The following is a 17,143-nucleotide window of genomic DNA, read 5'->3' on the forward strand; positions in this document are numbered from 1 at the left end:
ATATTATGTTAACAATTTTACTCAATAAGAATATGTACATAAATATTATAGTTATTATAAATTTGATAAATAAGTAAAAAAAACTGCTTGTAGCACATAGCAATTTACCATTTTGTTATAATATAAACAACACCTATTACAAGTTTAGTTTATAATTTAAATTATATTTATATTATAGTTATTATACCTATTATCTACAAAAATACTTGTCTCAAAAAATAATTTTGTTTATAAAATATTTTAAAAACTATTAACATATAAGAAATTACTAACAATTTTATTGTTACTTATCAATATAGCAAAAATTATTTTAACGTTTGATATCTATTAAATAAATAAATAAATAGAATAGTTTATCACACAAAAATGTATGTTATTATAAAGTTACAAATAAACAAATAAAATGTATTTCATGTAAATTCAATTACTGGATGTATGAATACTATAATATATTGTTTTACTAAATTTTTTCTAATTGGCTATGCTACCTTTATTTAATTAACAACTGTGGTTGAATTGGGGGAGGACGCAGGAGGGACTGAGCTACTCTTCATCTTTTCTTCAAATTAAAGCGTACCCCATTATTATATTCATCAAGGAATAGGGTTACTATTAAATTGATTAGCTTAATTGTTAAACTTCATTTAGAGCCCACCTTTATTTATTTTTCCAATTCAACCACTGATTAACAAAATATATAATCCATAATTTAAGCCTATGAAGAATTTAATAATATTTTTACACTACCATAGTTAATTATGTTTTAAAAAATTAAAATAAATTTTATACATTTCTAATAAATATGACTAAATAGTAATTAGTTTTGTTTGGCATATTCAAATTTGCATACACAATTTAATTATTATAGCTCAGTAAGTTTAAATACATTCTCTAATATTAGCTGCACTTCAATCAAAAGATTACAATATTATAATAATATAATATATTATAATACAATGGTAACCTTTAGTACGATTTTAAAAGCCAAATTGCTCATAAAATGAATCTAAATCATAATATAAAGTTTAAAATAATTTATTAAGATAATTGGACATTGATCAATGAATTAAAATAAAATTTAAATGTATAATGATTAAAGCCTAACTTCACTGATTAAAATATAACTAAACAGGGTTTTATTTTATAGAATACTAAATTTCTTGGTATGAATTTTTCGGAAAATCACTATTGGTATTAAACTGATATTTTTATTTTTTATATAATTGCTGGTTAACGATGCGGGAATTCGGATTTGTGCTAACTTTTATAGGTTGGCAAGAGCCTTTTTTTTTCGTTCTTATCAGGTTCGATGTTATCAGTTGTTATCAAAATCGGGAAAACTGTACCCGTCCCTCGAATAACGTTACAAAAAAATAATATTGGCCTTGCGATCAATTATCGTGCGATAAATTGCAATTGCGATAAATTGGTTTGCGATCAATTGTTTACGGTCAATTGTCGCGCGGTAAATTGTTTACGATAAATTGACGGTACACCGTAAAAATGACTTCCCTGTTCTCTTCACTGCAACTAACAGTGGTTGATATCTCCAAAACATCTCAAATAAAATATCTAGGACTTATACTCTATAAACGTCTAAACTGGGACTATCACCTAAAATTTTAACGCAAAATGCAAAATACTTATACACGTACGTGCCAGTTTTATATAAATCCCTTTTAAGGCCAATCTTGACTCACAGCACACAAATTTTGAGTAACGCCAAACATTCTCTAACCCGAACTATTCAAATCACTCAATCAAACTCTATCCGACTTATATCCTCCTCAGTCCCATACTATATCACAAATAAAGCATTAAATTAACTTAAAAATTAACTCAGTTAACCAACAAACCACAAAATATCATGTCAAATTTAATTTAAAACTACGAAACCGTACAAATCCATTTAACTTACACTTATTCTCGCACTAACTATCTAAAAACCACCTACGTCATATCAAAAGGCGAAGTTGTTGAGACTTCCTTATTTAAAAAAAAATATCATACTCTGGGGGGTTTTATCAATGGATAGTCTACCTCTTCAAAAATAATCAAGTCATTAATATAATTCATTGTAAAAAGCATTATTAAAAATAACTACAATAGTAAATGATAAATATTAATTACTTGGGTTATTACAGGGAATAATGCACTAAATATGGCAAATTGAATAAAACAAAACAATAAGTTGATGTTATCTACGAAAAACTTTTAATTACGAAATAATATACTCCTTTGGGAATTGTTACTTTAGCTGAAATGTATTAGATCAAAAACATCTTAAGAGTTGTATGTGATATATTAGTTTTTCAAATATAAACTTGGTTGATTAAAGTTACTAAAATTATAATAAAAAATTGTTAAGACAGTAGTTAAATCGGCTGGACATACCTAAATAATTAATAAATGTATAAAAAATATCATTACATAAATGTCAATTCAGTATGTCAAAATATAAAAATATAATTATATATCTACTAAATAATATCCAAACGATTATACTTTAGAATGGAAATACTTGAGTCGGGTCCCTGAGATAAATGATCGCTTAAAATAGACACGAGTGGGTCCTCAGTAATCATAATAATCTCTTAATATTTTGATTATATTTACATCAGACCGTTATCTTTACGTAACAAAAAACAAACTAGTCGGAAGACTTTCTACCCAACCTCCATGTGATGTTTCTTCTGAGTAACGCTAATTGGCTGGACCCAACTCATGTACTCGATAAAATACGTCCGGACAAAATTCATGCTGTTTTGATATTTGGACCCAACTTGAAAGTTATCCTTAGGAATGCATTTAAGTTATACAATATGAGTTGATTTCCAAAGGTTAGGTTTATTATGATTTTTTTCATAGAGTAATAATATCATTGGAACAAACATTAATACAATACTTAACAATCATTTATTTCGTTTAAATTGATTCGAATCGTTAGACTAAAGTAACATAGTAATATTTAATAATAACATAAATATCTATCAACATAAATTTAAATGAAAAATTAGTAAATTAGATATATTAAATTGATTGAATTATTGCAAGCTATATTAAATAAATAATAATTTATATTTTTCTCGTGATTATTTTAAATAATATCATAAGAAAATAAATTATATTTAAATGTTGTCATAATACACGAATAAATTAACTTAAAAAATACGTACTTATTATAATTTAACATTTTTACACTGAAGATTAAACAATATTTAATTTTAACTTTAATAAATGTCTAATTGTATTTATATTTTATGGATTACATTCTAATTAAAGTTGTTTTATCATAAAAATAAATAAAAACACACTGTATATTAATATTATACTAAATGATAATATTGTAATTGGTGGTCCAAAATAAAAGTAAAAAAATCAAAACTAGGACATTATAAAATATATTTTGTCAGTTGTAAGATTTCTTCGAGATTTTTATTTAATCACTGTAGCGTAACGACGTCAATCACAGAGAAACGAATTTTTTTGAAGTTTCCTCCAAATATAGGTATATTATGTTACTTAAACCGACCTTATCAGCGTTGCTATATAACTGATAATCCTGCTTTTTGCTGACGAAATTGAAAGCAATAATGGAATATCTCGCTGTACAAATAAAAATCGATAGTTCAATTAACCAAAGTAGTCTTGTTCCCTTATCAAATTATAATAATAATAATAATATGCTGAATGTTTTCCCATCTCATTATATACGCTGCGTCATCGTTCTCGGTACTGTTACGCATCAATAGAGGGAAAAGGGTAATGTTTGTAATATAATTATTGTATGCAAATGTTCCATCGATAGAAACCGTACAATAATAGCCCATGGCTAAGATTCAATAAAATTGATTCAATAAAAAAAGAAAACTGCATATTATAGTAAATAAAAATAAACCAATTAACAACCATACAGTTATTAATTATTTTTCACTTAAAAGTTCACGTTATTATACACAAGTTACATCACTAATATTATTGTGGATAACCATAATTTACCATGATGACATGTAGACAAATGTACAATTCAGCTTCATTAGAGGAGCGGATAGTATTAATTATACAATAATAATTGTGTGCCTAGAAACACTTTTTGAAGGAGAAAAAACTGTTATGATGATCAATTTCAATAGTTAGAATTACAATTAGATGCTTCATTTGAGAGGTCAAAATTGAAAATTCTAAGTAATTTTTAAAGTAATTGGACAAAACAAGTTTTCAAAGATTTTTTCAAGTTTTAATATTGTAATAAAAATAATTGTTTGGTTACCAGAAAGTTAGACCTCCTTATCTAAGATTGCCTTCATTTTTTTACAGTTTTTGTTTCTATAAAACTCAAAACTATTAGTTCGATAAATAAGCTTAAATATGTGATACTAGATAAGTAGTGATTATAGTTATTTAAAAAAATTAAATATTCACGACGTTTGAAAAAAACAATGAAAGTTCAAATTTTTACCCGAAATAGGTATATGAAATGTTTAATTTTTATAGTTAATCATTGGAAATATAACTCAAGGTTCCTCATAAGTAATTCATTCTGTAAATAAAACATCACTGATAATTGTATGTTAACAGTTATGCAAATACTATGTTTTTTTTTTTTAATAAAAATTAATTAAACCTAGGTACCCATTATTAATGCCTAAATTACAATATCACCATACCACCTCTGCTTGAAATCGGTTTGCGTACACAGTGATACATCATTAAATTCAAAGTATAACACGGCTATTACAATGATCCACTCGACACGCCTAGTGTAATACCACTGCTAAGCTGCTTACCCACCTTATTTGTGAATGATCTGTGCACAGTGGATGAGTATAAAATATTATTTAAGATATCAATCGGCAACGTTGCTAAGAATAAAAGGAAAAGGGTTCGGTCGCAGGAAAACAACTATACATTATAATAATCAAAATTTCAGTTGAAGTGTATTATAAAAAATATCATCATCGTTTTATTCGACTTGCAGGGGAAGCGTACACGAGGCACGTGCCCATCAAGTACTCACCGCCAGTTCCCGTGGGTATCATTTCTGAGGGTACAGTGGACGTCTCTTCTGTCTCTTCAACGCCCAAAACTTGGTTGGACGTAGGTGTGTCCAACCACGGAGTTCCATCATCCGGATACGGCGTGTCACCGTAATTCGGATCTGTGTAATTGCCATTTTCCACCATTTTACGTTTAAATCATTTTCCTGAAACGAGAAACTCGTTCATTATTGACATAAAAACATATGCCTTTGGGCATATACAATAAGCAAAATAAATGGCTTATATGAATATAAATTATTAATAATTATTCATTATTTGAATGTTATTATTGTTATACACTAAGTGCTTAAATATTTATATTTATTTTATTTTTCTCCTTGGATTGTAAACATAATCGATCAATAATATCGTTTTCGAGATTAGTAGTTGTTTTGGGTCTGGAATGATGATTTACATCGAGTCTTGTGTAGTGAAAAATTATCTATTCAAGAAGAAAATTATATTCTTTCATTGTGTGTGCGTGTAATTTTATCCACTCGTTTTTTTCCTAACAGTAGATAAATTATTCAGTTCTGTATAGTGAATATTTTATATTTGTCCAAACAAAATCACATTTGTCTTATCCGTAAATTTAAAATGAATAATGATCATGACGTAACCTTTAAATGGCTTTAATCCTATCAACTCCATTTGAGGAACACCTTCAAATAACACAATTAAACTATATAATATAGAAAAAGAAAACTTTAAGTATGTTTGTTTTATTAAAAAATTAGAGAATACATGAATAACTACTACAGAAAATAAAATAATTTAAAATTAACAGTATAATCCACTTTCAACGTTTTTAAAACAGTGGTTTTCTAAACTAATGGATAAAATAAAAATTATTCATAAGAATTCATGATAGAACAACATTAAACACAATTTGTATTTATTTTATAATGTATAACATAGTTCCAAAATGTTAATAAATGTTAACTAATTTCCAGTTCATTATTTTGGAATTAAATATTTTGCTTATTTAATATTTAATTGATTATATATGGTACTTTAAAGCTTTTGACTTATGTGCGCGATGTTTATCAGGTATACCAAAATTATGTGCTTCACAATATCGATGTTCGCATGTTAAATCTATGGATAAATTAATAAATCTATCAGAAAACACGGAGACCTGGGTAAGTGGGTACGCGAAAGGTTGTTGTTTTGGTTCATAAAACACGCTAAGGGTTTCGGTGCTATGAATTCTACATGAATCAGTATGATATTATTCGATCGTCCAAAGTTTACCCGTTGTCGCTGGATTTGTTATCGTTAGGTAGTCACTACGAAAATCTCTTACTTGTAAATACCACACGTTGACCTATATATAACAAGGGTTATATATATGTTGTTGTATATAACTATATTAGAATACTATCAAAAGACAGTTCTTAAATAATTCTTGATTCCAACTATCTTTGAAATTACCCTCTTATTCGACTTATTTGGTCATGAAAACTTTCGCATTGTCTTAAATATTTTGTTTAATATTTCACGTTTTTTAATGAATAGATTCCTCAAACGTATATTATTATTATCACAGTGAAATTTCTAAAATATTAAACTAATTAGATCATAAGTTAATATGAGTTCTACAATTCACCCTACTACAGGACGTTGGTATTAACTTATAAGTTGATTATAACAATTATATTATATTATGTAAGATGTAGAATATATTTTATAATTTCATAATAACTATTATAGTTTATACATATAATAAATGCATTTTTTTTTTGTCAATAATAGTTTTATTTACTAATGGGTGTATTATTAATATAGAAATAAATAGCTAATTGTAATATAAAATATTATATATTATTCTTCGATTTTTAATGAATGGTTTATAATTATAAACTTGCTAATAGGAGTACATGCCTTCCAATTTCCTCAACTACAGAAATCTCTTGATCTCAGTACTATCTGGAGCCATTATTTCTGGTGATCCTAGAAGGTCTCTAAAACGAACGTAATGTCGTAATCTAATAATAGACGAAACCCCACGTTTACATGTTATTAAGTTCCATCAACGGGTGGCGGGGTGGCCACTTCACACAAGCTCTCTGTCTGAAATATTATTAATTTAATTTAATTCTATTTTTTCTAATATTTTTTCATAAGTCCACATGTGTGCTTATTGTAAAAATAATACTTTACAGATTGCACAAATACTGTTTTATTCAAAATAAAGAAAACTTGTTAAAAAGTAACTTTTATGTTACAGTCTACTATGTAATGCACTTAATGTGTATTCTTAACAGAACTTTCTGATTAAAAATTAAATAAATAAAAGCAGAATTCTGTTGAGCTATAATTGTTATAAAAAAAGTTATAAAAAAAATAAAAAAGACGAATTATTAAAGAATATCGGAACCCGTTGTTTGACAAAAAATAATTGTGTGTTGGTCATTTATCATTACATAACAAAAAAAAAAAACAAAACATTTTATTTTGAGTAGAGCTCAGTTAAATTCATTATTATGGCCTTTTTTAAAAATTCACCTATACCTATCAATGGTTGTTTTGTTAGCTTTTCACATTACACAGGCAAGATCTTTTAATGACTTATTTTTTTTAGTGTTTCTTGATTATAGCAATTTAAAAATTTTCCAAAATTTACCATAACCGGAAAAAAGGATAAAAACATTTTGCACTATAATTGTTCGTTATATGAATAATTTGTACATTACCGACTACTACAGTACCTACCTAATATACTGACCGGTTCACATGTGCAACCATTGTGGTAAAAATATATCACTGCAGGAAACATTTTACCTTAAGGATCTGCAGTAGTCACCACATAATGGTAAGCAGAATGACCTATTTATTTATTTTAAAATCAATTAATTGATATTACATCAACTTTTGTTAATTTTACTCTAATAATTATCGTTGTTTCATAATATATAGGTACCATAATAAAAATCCCTATGCGTATCTACGTTTTACCTATTAGATAACAATCAAATCGATATATTTAAAAAAAAAAATACAAATGTGTAATAATATCATGAATTTTTACGTAGGTATATTAGAGAACACAATATTTAAATAAAATCAATTGTATTATATTTTGAAAGATAAACATAATACCAATATATATAATTATAAAAGGATATGAAAACTGTTTTGTATGCAACCATATTATTCCACTAGCAATTTTCATTATTATATTATTATACTAATGAAAATTATGTAGATTAATGTACTTTGAATAGAAAAATCTAATCCAAACTGTTGATTTTTTCAAAATTTTAAAACAAGATGGTTGATATTTGTATAGATACATTTTTATTATAAAAACAATTTTCAAAAAAAATAAAAATATAATTGACTTATGCAAATCAAAAAAACTGCTTGAAAAACTGTTTATTATACTTGCCAAATTATTGAGGGATTGATTCGATTATTTTCTTTCAATTATTCATTATATCATAAATAACTTTGTGTATTAACTGAACATTTTCGTATATTCACGTTCATTTCTATAGTATTGATATATATTTTGTAGATTGCAGTATAGAAATACAGTTTCAAATTAATATAAATATGTATGTAAATAATATGATATCAATTAACTTTGACAGAAAAATACCTACGCATGTGAATAATTTGAAAATATGGTTTACCAGAATGCAGTATAATTTACACTGATACAATTTAGAGTTTAGACAGCTTTTATATTTGTTTGCATTAGTTCATCATGTTTGATTCTTAAATTTGTATAGAAGGTACGATATTTGGTTAAAACATAATGTAAATATGTTATCTATTTAATCGAGACATTTACAACGATACCTGATTAATAAATAACTAATTAAAGAGCATATTTTAATTTCAAGTTAAATTTGTTTTCAATATACCTAGTAGAATAAAAATAAAAATAATATGTAATGAAATATATTTTCAAATCAAATACTCAATAATTAATTCAACATCAGAAAAAATAAAAGGGGAATATTTATAAACAGAGGAACATATTTTATAGAAAAAATAATAATATTGATGTAATTTTTAATAAAAAAATCATAATGGTTAAGAACAAAGATGTTGTATCCAACTCAATAACTTATACATTTTAAAGTTATTTTAAAAATTAAGCATTAATAATGTTAATAAAACACTTCTTAATTGTAAAAAAAAGGATACTATTCAACTGTTATTATTTTTATCTTTATTGAATGAAAAGGTTTATGATGATTTTTTTCACGTTAAGCTTTATTTTATTGTTAGCAGTTTTATGAAATACAGGAAGATTAATTATCGGTGCTCGGAAATTCACAATACTAACTGATAATGACGCTTAAAAAACAATTTAACTATATAGATTAAAATTTATCCTTTACTATGAGAATAGTAAATTATATTATTCTTTATTATTGCGTTTATAGCTTAGTTCAAAATCAAAACTATTGCATTTATGATTATGATAGTTTGTAAAATAAGTACAACTAAACATATTATGTTTGTTATTATTATGAATAACAATACTCATATAAATATTAAAATAAGTTTTAATAGTAAACTTTCTTTTTTTTATATATATATATAAATAATAACTAAATCAAAATGTTGTTTTTGTAGAAAAGTTTAAAATAAATATAATTGCATATTGCTCTTAGTTCTCTTATTCTTGTGTTCGTTGGTTAAACTACCTACAGCTTTTAATTTTTAAATGACTTTATTTGGTTTTTCATCTCCTAAATTCCCATTTATACTATTTTTCTACACATGTTTAAGTACCTGCCAATGTAAATATTAAATACGAAAAAAATTATTTTTTTCTTTATTTTTATATGAATTTAAACCTATGCTGAGCCAAATAGTATGGGACGTATAATTATCTGTGTCATTCCTTATAAAGAGTCTTCACTTCTCTTATCTAAACTTCAAATGCATTTTATTAATAAGTAACACTATATAATATTATAACTATAAATATGTTAGGAAATACATTAAACAACAACAATTATTTGTCTCTTGTAATAATCTATACCAATATAAATATTTTGGATATAATATACTTACACTGTAGGCCATTTAAGGTATCTGTATTTTTATTTTTCAAATTTTTTTCCATTATTATTAATTACGAATTAACTATGCCTATACAAGAATAAAAATAAAAACAAATTTCTGGAAACATTAAATGCACGAAATTGTCCATGTTGATTCTAAATATTATTCTGTTTTGAAAATAATTAATTCAAACGGCACACTGAAGACACTCAGTTACAAAATGCATGAAACAATTATTTGTAATTTATCTATATTTACTCAATGTATTGAATAATGGTATTTTATCCTTCGACGCATAAATGAGATTATAAAACCCATTTTAGTATCTATATGAGAAAAGCCTAACCTCATTTATAACAACGACACTATTCGAGTCTCTTCATCAACAATAATTATTTTCTAAGTTATGAGACGGAGAGAGTGAGGTTTTTCATCCTTTTTCAACTTCATCCCCTATGAAAATGTACCTATTTTAATGATGACCCATATTTCACATATCCATACATCGTACAAGATAATTACAAACTGCAACTAAGCATCTTTAATACGAAGTTCACAAACCTGATTCAAAAAAATAGTCCTAACAATATTAATGCTATAGGTGTAGTGGTATATAATTTTTATATGATTTATAATATGATAATAGACCTCTGTCGAAGAAAATTATAGGTAATCTCGTATTAAAGTTTGGGTACATACACACATAAAAAAAAAATAATAATAAATAAATACATGTCAATTTAGTATCATAATACATATTGGAAATATCAAATAAAATAGTTCAATAATTATTTATTATACTTATATAATATGTAATGATTCTATATAGGACGTTTACAATAAATAGTAATATTATTATTTTTAAATTTTGAATATTCTGTGTAATGGTTGTAAACTTAAATTTGTATAAAAGTAATTTAAACAATTTAATTTCATGTCACTCGAAAATTATTACATTTAATAATACAATTGAAAAACATAATTTCTACGAAATAACAAACATATTTTAACGAACAAATTAAATTGTTTGGAACTTAATGATGGTCTAAAATGTAAATATCATTATTGAGTACCAGTAAAAAAATGTCTCATAAAAAATTATAAACTCCGACTATACATTTAAAGGCGTAAAACCTTGAGAATCAAGTAGATTGTGAACGAAAAAAGAAATATAACGAAAGAAATGTATTTATTATTTTAATGTTATGAGTTAAAATTTTCCTCTATATTTCAATGAATCGAAATATTAGTCATGATATTTAAATATTAAATTTTAAATGAAGGTTAGGTGAAACGAACTTCATATATAAAATGGATTGTATTAAAATTTTTAGAATTTTATATTTGCTATATTTTATTTTGTTGATAGTGAGCTTCAATGGTGTTTTATTTCTATTGGTTTTTTAATATTAGTGTCGATCGTTGAAAGTGAATGATTACTAAAAAAAGAAAATCTTTTTTTAATAATAAGTATATATATTTTTTCTTAAGTCTTTACTTTCTGACTCGGGTAATCGATATTTTGACATTGATAGATTAACTGTGAATTCGATTCAAGTATTTTGAACTTTTTTTGGAAATTTGGACTTAGGAATGAGATACAAAATAAACTTGAATTCCTACATGAATCAAATATATATATGAATATATGTACTGAATATACCTACTGAATGACAAAGACATTATTATTTATTATGTTTATTTGATATTATCATAAATTCATATTAAAATATTATGCATAGATTAAAGTATTTCACCATATATAATATAGATATAATAAATACTTATCAACTTATAATATAACAATACAATCAATCCATTAAGAAAGAATTATTACCTATCCAATAAGATAAATGTATATATGTCATGAGTTAAAAGTTTATAAAATAGTTCTCTAAATTTTTCACAATCCTGTCAGACTCACTGCAGCATATTTTACAATGATTATATTAATTCCTATTTTAAGAATCTCCATTTGACAAATACTGGTAAAAAATTTTAAGTTAAACATGAATTATAGTGGAAATTACTTAACACGGATGTGCGAAAAAGTGTCATTTTCTCATTAACCAGAGTATAAAGACGTATTGATTCCAATGTACAGATAAATGTGTGCATTATAATATTAAATTATAATCACATCATACCATAATTATATTAAGTCCTAAATCCTTGACCACACAACATATTTTTAAAAATATGTGGTCATCTTCATTCAAATGAATAATAATTGCACATACATATGTTGTAAATAAATTATGTGATACCTAATAATTGAAAACAAATATATTTCTCGTTTTAGTTTTATATTTTAAAATAATATTCTAAATTTGAAATATAACTAACACAATTTAATATTTATAATTCGTTTTCTATTTCTTTTCATTTAACACTCGTCAGTGATTTTCATAGTGACAAGACATTGCTCTTTGGTTAAATCGTAACTTGTGTAATTGAACGAGATTTTCACAACAATTTTCCATCGTATATGTAAATACATTTTTAGAGCTATTCACTCTATTCAATCCATCACACCCGTAAGCAGACGTAGTTCGGTGACATTATTAACGATAATACATTTGGTGATTGGAGGTACAAGGAAAAACAAATTTGGAGCGTTGACAGTCATAATCTACGCGTATAATAATGTCTGCAGGCGAAATTAATATCTATGATGATTAACGGGGCTGCAACGTGCGTGATGTCGAGATTGAGATAAATTTACAATACGATCTCAGTGTGCGACGAGTTTCATGTTCAATGCGTACAGAAAGTTAAAAAAACAACAACAACAACAACAACAACAATCTAATAAATATTATATATAGTACCTATTATGTAATACACCCGCACGTATGTTATATCTCACCGTGAGCCCCAAACTGAGCAGCTTCACGGCTTTTGTATAAATCAAAACAGGTAAATGGATGATCGTGGAGGAACGCGAAGGAAAATCTTTTGTCGGAAAATAGTACGTGCACTGCAGCTAGGTATATATACGAACGGCGAAATGAACGTCGCCCGATCGTGATGGGTGTCTAAGGCGTGTGTCTGCAGTGGGAGGAGACGGCTGTGTTGGACAACTGCCACGTCGTGTGTAGTACGTATACACACAATATATATATATATATATATATATATATATATATATATCAACGAAAAACGTTTGTCATACGAGTCGGATGCCACATGGTAGTGGTGTAGAGAAGGGTGAGGTGGGTGAACGGTATAGTGGGTATGTGGTGAGGTGGTAGGGTTAACGTCAAGGTTCGCTCTCTTGCTCTCTCACACACGTGGAAGGACAACGGCCAGAACACTATATTATACTACACAAAAACAATTGTGTAAGCGTGTCTTTGTTTTTATTATTGCTATTGTTATTGTTATTGTTATTGTTATTTTTTTTTTACGAAATACAGTAATCGGATAATATTAAGTTTTTGCCATTTCCACGTAGTTTTAGGCTTGAGATGAAATATGTTCAACGCAGAACTCATCACCCTTCAGCAGAAAAGATGAGTATAGCATGAAATAAAATATTATTTCGAGGGGCATACAATTGTTCATATTATATTTTAATATCATAATGCTAAGAAATAATATTAAAATTATTATTATTATTATCATATAAAATACAAAATACAAATGTTGGTAATTCGTTATGATATTGTAATAATTTATGATATTGATCGATACGCGCGTGCGCATACATGATTGTATGTTATGTGAATATTATTATTTCCTGGTACACATCGATAGCACCATCGTATTATACACAGATCATTATACTAATTTGTAATTACCTACAATTATAGTACATTATCCATGTTGCACAATTGTCGAAAAACACTTCACTTTTGTATAATAAATGAACATTGTAAACTAATTGTCGAGAACACTAAGTGAATTCTAGCAAACTGATTAAACTTTATTAAAACTTAAAAAAAAACAATGTGGCACATTTGACGAATAAGCTGAAAATATGTGTATTTTAAATTTTGTGTCATTAAAATGTAAAATGTAAAATATTTTTTTAATTTATAGTGATTTTATAAAGATATAAACAATCTTAGAGTTTTTGCTTAAAAGTTGAAATAATGTTGTCTGAAAACTGTCATACAGAAAAGTAGTATTTAAAAGGGATTTTTGAAAATTCAAATCCCAAAAGGGAGACCATATTGGTTCATACTGTAAGACCCTCTGGAGATAAAACACAACATATTATATTATGTTATACAACACAACTTCGTATAAGTTTATACTTGATCAAAACTATTCTCATATAATGAGAACTATAATAATATAATGCATCGTACAAAATTTAGTTTTGATAAATAGGTACCCTATATTAAAATATTGTTTTGTTATTTTTCCTATCTAATATTTTATAATTATTTTGTTTATAATGCAAAACTATTAAGTAATATTTAAAAAAAAGTGTGCATACATTTTATAAGTCTCGATATATTTTTTCGATCATTTACGTTTCGTAATTAAAAAAAGTTAAAAACAAAAGTTAACAACACAATAAGAGCAACATTTTTTGGAAGTTTTAATTTTAATTTAATTTTATTTTGAACTAAAATCATATTATATTAGCATCGATATGAATAAATATGTTTATACGAGGTGCATTTTATATAATATACATTATAGTTAACTGACTGAATAATAGACTTGTATTGAACAGTGGTGAGGTTACGTTGCTTTTTTTTTATTGTTATGACAATTTATAAATTGGACATATTGCTGTAATACGAAAAAAACCCATCTAACTGACGAATGTATACCTATTTATAGAAACTGTAATTAGTGGACAACTTGGTTCAAATACTATACATCAATATCAGCTTCAATAGTCACAATATAATGTATAATAGTCTATTTGTATATTATGTTTGTTTCTCGAGAGACACGTTCAATTTAACGCAATATTCCATAGAATAAATTGCAACAACATAATTATATTATCAATACATCCTAATATTTCCTGGTCATGGTATTGATAATTTATATAAAAATTTGTTTTTATTATTTTTAATATCGTATTTTATGGTCAATATTATGTTGGTAATGTATAAAATATGTACTTTCTTTTAGGCTAATCAAACAAAAATACTATTAGCTATTTGATGTTTACTCTGATAGATATAAAAAATAAATCAAAAGTTAAATATGTGTTTTTATGGCACTATACATCAAAACTACTACCGTTAAAAAAAAAGTATTTTATCTAAATCTATAGATAAAAGAACTAAAAAAAAACTTGTCACAAAAGTATTTTGTTATCGACCGAAAACATAAATTATTAATTAAAATTTTTTCATTACACAATGAAAGGAAGAATGTTTAAATGTACAAGTCATATAGTATATAATATACTTTGAACAGTTAAATCAAAAAAATCCCTAATAAGCAATAATGAAGTCACATGTATAAACTTTGAATATTTAATGGTAATATTAATATGAAATATATTAAATTTCTAATGATGTATTAACATATAAAAGAATATTTGTACTATATTGAAAAAACATGCAATATATATATATAATTTATTATTTGTATATAGGTTATTTTTAATTATTTTGAAAAATTGAAGATGGACAGATGGAAACCTAAAACTGAAATTCTAAGAACTGCAACCAAATGGCCACCACACGGAAAAATATCTAGATTACGGTTGTGAAGGATAAATTATGGGTTGAGAAAGGATCTAGAAATACTGGAAGTAACGCATTGGAAAAGCAAACTTCCTAATTGGGAAAATAGGAGAACAGTGATGGTGGTCGCCGAAATTTGTGGATAATTGTGAAAAACTAATGAACTAAAGAAGGAAAAGAATATTAAGAAAATTTGGGGTGATTTTAAACATTGTCAGTCACAAAAAATAAAATAAAATACATATAAAGAATTAAATTTCATATGTTATGTTATTGAAACACATAGAGATGTAGATTGGAGTTTGTTTAAAATATTATATGGTATTTTAAAAAATAAATAAAATATATGTTGAAAATTTTGTTGAAATTTTACTCATTAATAGTATGTTTTGGTAGGTTCTGTACCCCTCACAAATCGGGTGAATCCGACTATCCACCCAGCCTATAGCCCAATGCTATCGTAATCGTACTAAGCCATACCCCTCACCTCCCATCATTGTATATCACTTACTTTTCCAGTCCTTCCCCATCCCATCTACACCTAGCTATCAGTTATCACGTACCATCCCACACCACCCTAAAAAAAAAAAAAAACTTGAATAGTATTAATTAATTAAATTAAATAATATACGAGCGTTTAACATGTGTGATTGAAATATTACATGATAATAAATTAGCCATCAGTTAAAATATGATATGAAATATGAGAGTATACAAATTTAAATTACCGTTACCCAATTGTAGGAGTTTTGGCGATCGTTCGCGTAATATTTTAGACATAGCATCAGCAACTTCTTTACCAGATTTTGTCTTCAAAGGTAGAGCCTATGTAAATTTATTAAAGCAATCAATCACACATAAAATATACTTGTAGCCTTTTTTCTTCCGTGAATAAGGTATCATTTCAAACAAGCCAGCTTGCCACAAATCATTTTTTCCATATAATATGTTAAATCTATGCCTCGTGCAATTCCTACGTGATGGTTTGTGAGGTCCAATAGAAATTTCACGTTTAGACATTTGGGATTTTTTTAATTCACCCAACCTCATGTAATTCCTCGAAAATATATATTATTTCGTTGGAAATACCTGTATTGCCAGCTGATTTCGTAACTAGAAATAATCGAAGTCTATCTACCAACTCAGTATTCCTAATTTTTAAACCATCTGCAGCTAAATGCACTAACGATTGAATTAATATCAAATCGTTATCAGTATACACGAGTGGATTTTTCAAAAATAACAACTAAATAAGACTCGAGGTTTTTGGATAAGTACTCTCATCAATGAGTACCTATTATGTTTTGAGTGAATTTCATTTTTTTATCACCCAAGGTGATATCGTTGTTTGCAAGTTTTTTCGGATCAAATGTTTTATCTACACCCTACCAATTTTCAATCTCCAACTGATAG

General features: G+C 26.2%; 1 protein-coding gene across 1 annotated transcript in view; it reads right to left on the reverse strand.

Annotated features, from left to right (window-relative positions):
- LOC149058347 (uncharacterized) overlaps nt 1-17,143 on the reverse strand; it is a 97,077-nt gene that overhangs the window by 43,567 nt on the left and 36,367 nt on the right. Inside the window, exon 2 of the mRNA XM_089219745.1 lies at nt 5,018-5,203. Coding sequence (XP_089075871.1) covers nt 5,018-5,183 — 166 coding nt within the window. The 5' untranslated portion in view covers nt 5,184-5,203. The remainder of the gene's footprint in view (nt 1-5,017; nt 5,204-17,143) is intronic.

This window comes from Diuraphis noxia, unplaced genomic scaffold (genome assembly GCF_037042655.1).
Source record: "Diuraphis noxia isolate RWA-SAM2 unplaced genomic scaffold, SU_Dnox_SAM2 contig0002, whole genome shotgun sequence".
Classification (NCBI taxonomy): domain Eukaryota; kingdom Metazoa; phylum Arthropoda; class Insecta; order Hemiptera; family Aphididae; genus Diuraphis; species Diuraphis noxia.